We start from the raw sequence: 6,000 nt of genomic DNA, 5'->3' as shown, positions 1-6,000 counted from the left end.
GATTTGATTTGATTTGATTTGTCCCGTAGGGAGATTTGTCTTCACTGACAATACATTACACATCTCAGATGACAACGGACACTACATACACACCAACAAAAAAAAAAAATGACATACATAACAGTAACAACAATGACAACTTATATGACAGCACAATAGCGGACAGACAGATCAGCGGGACCTACTGTTCAGGGCAGCTATGGCTGCAGGGATCAGGCTTTTCCCCAGCCGAGCCCTCCTGAACTTAGTGGTTCTCTTACCTCTCTCTCTGTGAAATCTCAACAACGAAAATTGTCTAAAAGTTGTGAGCTGACGATTAAATGAGAAATAATCTTCAGAGTTCTCACATGAAGGCTTTGTGAAAATTTCTCTCCTTCTCACTGACACTACACCTCCCAGATGATGCAGTGGGGAGCCTCCAGATTTTAATATCTCTCATAGACTTGTAATTTCTTCTGTGAAATCCTCCAAGGTTTTTTTATTTCTGGGTTAGTGAATTCATCCTTTTATATTAACTTTTTATCCTCAGCCTACAAGCCCCAAGTTTGGAAAGGCGGATTCTTACGAAAAGCTGGAGAAGCTGGGAGAGGGTTCATATGCAACAGTTTACAAAGGAAAGAGCAAGTAAGTGGTGCATGTTGAATCAGTCCTAATCCAGTAACTCTTCTTTAGAGTTCATAAGAGCCACTCATGCAGTCACTGAATATTACATTTAATTATGTAGGAGCAGTGCTGTAACGTAATGAATTAATTAAATGGTATGGCAAAAACAGTTACACAGTCTGTTTTGATGTAAATAATATTTTCTCCTCCTGTAGGGCTGCAAATCCCTCACATGCAGTATAATTTATTTTATTATAATCACTCCTGACTACCAGTAGTTCAAATTTGTCCTCTGTGGAGGACATTTCTAAACCTTAATATCTCCCACCCACTGCATACTACTGAATTAACTCATTTTGCTATCTACAGAGGACATTTTGGGCTTTTCAATGACACCAATACACCAAATTTTTCCTGGTAGTCAGGAGGATATGATAGATGTGTTTAAGATCTGATTCAATAGTTGGGTTTTCCAATTTTTTATGGTGTGCTACATTTCTGTTTTCCTAATTAAATTCGAGAAAATGAATCTTTCACACACTGTAACTGTAAGAAACTACACAGACTCACAGATCCTCTCTGTAATGATGTAAGTATGTGTACTTCTCACTATAACAGCTTCGATTGTTGAACTATATTCAGTTGTTATCCTGTAGCCTTGTTCCAGAGTCTCACTCCACTGCTGCTGAATTACATTTCATTGACTTAACAATCCCTGCTGTTCTCAGACTTCACTGATTTTAATAGATTATTTTTTATGGTGCCAAATAACACAGAATTACCATAATTTGTCTGTCTTGTGTATTGTTGCCAGGGTGAATGGGAAACTGGTGGCTCTGAAGGTGATTCGTCTGCAAGAGGAAGAAGGGACGCCCTTCACCGCCATAAGAGAAGGTGAGAGGTTCAAAGGTGGAATAAAAGTGCTTAAATATGACTGGAATACCTAAACAGATCAAAATGAACTTAGTATGACAAAATTGATACTTAGAAAAGTGCTCGGCCCCTTCCATGCTACCTTTTTTATTATTCCTTCCTTGTCGAATATGTTTGAGGACGCAATTTGGTGATATGTTGGAATCAGCCCCACTCCAAACGCATTAAAGTCTGTCTAAAGCAAAATCAGCCATTTCCTTCTAAACACATTAAACAGGTCATAAATGTGTTTACTTAAAACCTGTAAAAGCCATTCGACCATTTAGAATTTAATTTTGGAGCTAGGCTCACAAACTGTTTTTCAACATTTCTGTGTTCAGGATTTAACCCTTTAATTTGCGGGTCAGAAATCATGGCGGCGTTTGCATAAACCCCGCCCTGCTGCGGAAGTGGTATAAATACGTTCAGCGCATCAGCTTCAGCGGTTTTCCCGCTTGCTCTCGAGTCTTGGATAGCATTGCACCAGTCATGTCTCCTCCACGCCGCTCGTGCATCTTTCCTGGATGCCACAGTGTGCAGGGTGACGGCGCTGTTAGCTTATTTAAGTTTCCTTCGGATGACAACGTAAGGAAACGGTGGATCGATTTTGTCAAGAGGAGCTACTGTGGGGAGTTAAACATCACCACCAACACCCGTCTCTGCAGTGTCCACTTTACCCCTGATAGTTTCAGCAACTATCTCCAGGTAATGTCTGGATTTCTGCAGAGTCCGTTGATGCTGGTCACTGGGGCCGAACCGACCCTCTCCGTCCCCGGCTTGCATCAAGAAAGAAGCTGTGGTCCATTGTCCAACATGTCAAACTCTTCCTGGAGGCGTTTCTCTAGCTAGTAGAATAAAGAGCAAGATAAGTCCTGGACACAGGACTTTAATCCAGATAAACTGAGTTTGAGTCCAATGTATCACCAAAAGTTCAAGGTTGACTTGTTTTTGACTAATACTAAATCACATCAAGGACACTGACATAATTAGAACTTGGCCTTCTGTTTGATAAGATGTTGCTTCAGGGTCCCAAATCTGATGGGAATTTTGCTTTTACATGTTTTATTACAGAAAGTATATAAAAGTAATTACCAAAATAGAAATTATACCTGCTATTTGTAACTTAATGTAAATCGTGTTATGTAGGTAACGTAACTGAACATTCATACTAATTTTAAACCAAACCATGATGTTTTTGTTAATAATAATGGTAGTTTTGGTGCCTAAACCTAACCAAACTACAACTGTTTCACAGTGTTAACAGTCCGAAATGTATCATCTACACTCGCAGGCATAAAATGAACTGTAGTGAAAAGTATGTGGATGACACCACCATCACTTTTCCGCATTGTAAACAATGAGAGTTAATATCTGGTGGAAATGAACAATCGTGCAGAGAGGTACACAGAGAACAACGTACTGCTCAGTGTCAGCAAAACCAGATGAGCAATAGAAAACCTCTTGACTGGAAACATCACAAACTGGCACGGTTCATCACGGCCCAGGAGAGGAAGGGTCTACAGCGGGTGATTAAAACCACTCAGAACATCACCATGAGGCGAGATGTCTGCACAGAGTCACTAAAAGACAGCACCCACCCAGCCACAGTCTGTTCCCCCTGCCAATCTGACAAAACATACAGAAGTAACAGCTTCCATACCACCAGACTCCAGAGCAGTTCACTCCCCAGGCTGTGAGACTCTTCAATTCATCAACACTCCCTCTTCTAACAGAGATCAGAATCAGAATGCCTTTATTTGTCCCGTAAACTGGGACATTTCTGTGTCACAGCAGCCAAAGGATAGTAACATTATGATAAACAATAATAATAGTAAATTAAAGCTGCAAGCAGCGATGAACTGGTCCTTGCAGTCCGCGCGCAATGGGGCATGCTGACGTTGGGGCTTGTTCATGCAACACCTTCCATTGAGGAAGTCATTCCATTTATAATTTGGTGGCTTGCTTCTCCTGGAATGAAAAAATCTATGCAGTGAAGCTGAAAAATAAGAGGGCTGAAAGAGCTTAAAAAGGTGAACAGTTTGATAGCTGAACAGTTTCTCCCGCTGAACATATGCTGAATGTATGAAGAAGTTGAAAAGGCAGAAACAGGCCTGGATCAAGAGGGCAGGGGCCCCTGGGCACAAATTCTTGGATGGCCCCCCGAATACAAACACGCATACACCAGTTTCCCCTCTATGCATTCTGCGGCGGCGTTGTGTTAGTAAAATGGAGACAGTGTTTCCCCTAGAATTTTTTGTAGCAGCGGTGCTCTGAGTCAGTAACCTATCAACACTCGGGGTGTTCGGGGGCATGCCCCCCCCGGAAGAAAATGTTTAAAAATGGGAGGTGAGCTTACCGTCCTCCTGCTGCTAAGACTGGGCGAACCTCAGTAAAGGCGTGGCTGGACCAGAGTGAATATCCGCCGAATATACAACCTAAAACTTACTTCACCCCAGTTCAATGAGTCGCCTGTTGCAGCCTTTGAATGGGATGACGGTTGGGTTGCCGACATTGGCGCAGACCCCTGGTGCATTTTACGTGACGCGATGCGGTTGGGGCGCACTGAGGACAGTCCGCCCCGGTCGACAGTTGTGCCGGGAGCGAGGGGGCCCCATCCCGAGGGGGAGAGAGGGCGCAACAAGCACTTAGTCCATGGCCCCGGGAAGTGGCGAGGTCCGGGCGGGGGGTCGCTTTCACTCAACTTAAACGGTGACTTGTAGAAATTATACAAATAGCAGTAATGACAATAATAATCCGTTTTAAAATAACTTAGGGTGCAGTGCTTTCACTGTGTGCAACTTAAATTCGCCATTTGTCCCCTTTGATATTAAAGCTACAAAAATCATGTCTTACTTTTCCCCTTTTTTTGTGGCGGCGCTGGCACTGGTTGGGCCCCAGGTGCACGTGGGCCCCTGGGCCTGTGCCCATAAAGCCTTGGGCTGAAAGATGAATATTTCAAAAAGCTGAAAAGGCTGAAAAGCTGATAAGTAAGAGGTCTGAAAGAGCTTAAATTAAAAAGGCGATTTTCTCTTTCATTTCTCTGGCTGCAGATATGCTGGAGCAGTAGCAGAACCAAAGATGAAAATGTCCCCATAAGAATTAATGGGAAAATGCCTCCCTAACTCCTGCGATTTTTGAAAGAAATGTAATGGTTATCTGCAAAATATTACTGAGTAACAGGAGACATTGCTGAACTCTGCCTTAGTCTGCTCTCCTCCAGAAATGTAGCCTCAAAATTAACATTGCAGCTTATAGGGGAGTTGCTGGAGTGCTTGTTGCTCTAGGGCATCTACAGCCAAAAGTGTAAGTCCTACATCTGAAATAGGACCATCGGCTGAAAGCCAACAAGATTTCCTACATTTCTTTGTATATATTGTCTATATGAAGTAAAATATGTGATATCCAAATCAAGCTGAAGAGAATTTTTTCTCCAGTTTTTCCAGCTGCTCTCCACTCTAGCGATGATGTCATGCACTCTAGCTCACGCAATACACACCCATAATAAAATCAGAAGACAAGCTAAAAATCCTTGAAACTAAAACTGTGATGATTTCAAAACTGTAGCTTGGGGGTGGCTGTAGCTCAGTGGGTAGTATGGAGCCAGAATGGTGACTTTAAAATTTAGCATCCAAAAAAAAAATTGGCATTGAAAACAAAACCAATACTGAAAAAGGAAACATTGTCATTGAAACATTTGTATTGAAAACAGTTGTATTGGCATTGAAACAAGTATTGGCACTGATAAAAGAAACTAATTAAAATAATTCAAATCCGAAAATCTTATCATTTTATTTTATTGGGATTTTTTTGTATTTTTCAATGACAATCTTCAGATTTTTTCTTTATGTCACTTTTTTTCTGTGACAGATTTTTTTACAATGTCAGTTTTTTTTCAGTGTCACTGATTTTCAGTTTCAACTTTCTGTCACTGTTTTGGCGTCGAGAGGGCGGGGCCTGAGGGGAGGGGCAAGAAGAGCGTGGTTTGCATATCATTTGAGAAGGTAATGGCAGCAGCCTGCGGGAAGGCGGGGCTGGACGGTCCAGCCACAATACACCATTTTAGGGCCCGTGTGCCGGCCGTCTTTTGGCAACACAGAGTCCAACTACCTCGCGGACTTTTCTTCAAGCTCTCTCCTGATGTGTCCAAGTCTCTGTGTATCTGGTTCTGTCCCGGAGCTCCCTAGCTGTCAATGCACACTTAATTCTAAGTGTGCTACTTGTAGCGACGTTACTAGTTTAACTACATTTCTCAGTAGCGTGGTGGTAGCGTCGCTACTTTCTGAATGAAATAGCTTTTCAGTAGCTTAGCTCTTTTATTGACCAAGTAGCGCGGTAGCGTCCACACAAGCTACATTTTTATGAACACCTCTGAATTTCAGCGCAGCGGAGCTTTCTGTTGCGGTCTGAAATGAAAGGATAAGTCGGTGATGCCACCGCCACACATGGCCGTGTATGTGGAGCCGACAGAAGCACTTCCGTATGACG

General features: G+C 42.5%; 1 protein-coding gene across 3 annotated transcripts in view; it reads left to right on the top strand.

Annotated features, from left to right (window-relative positions):
• cdk14 (cyclin dependent kinase 14) overlaps window positions 1–6,000 on the top strand; it is a 485,271-nt gene that overhangs the window by 176,357 nt on the left and 302,914 nt on the right. For all 3 annotated transcript variants that reach the window (XM_030394396.1, XM_030394398.1, XM_030394397.1), the window contains 2 exons: window positions 530–624; window positions 1,418–1,497. In XM_030394396.1, the coding sequence (XP_030250256.1) occupies window positions 530–624; window positions 1,418–1,497 (175 nt within the window). The remainder of the gene's footprint in view (window positions 1–529; window positions 625–1,417; window positions 1,498–6,000) is intronic.

The sequence above is a fragment of the Sparus aurata genome, chromosome 17, assembly GCF_900880675.1.
Source record: "Sparus aurata chromosome 17, fSpaAur1.1, whole genome shotgun sequence".
NCBI lineage: Eukaryota > Metazoa > Chordata > Actinopteri > Spariformes > Sparidae > Sparus > Sparus aurata.
Note: the sequence above shows the minus strand (reverse complement) of the source record. Positions and strands in the feature narration are given on the sequence as shown.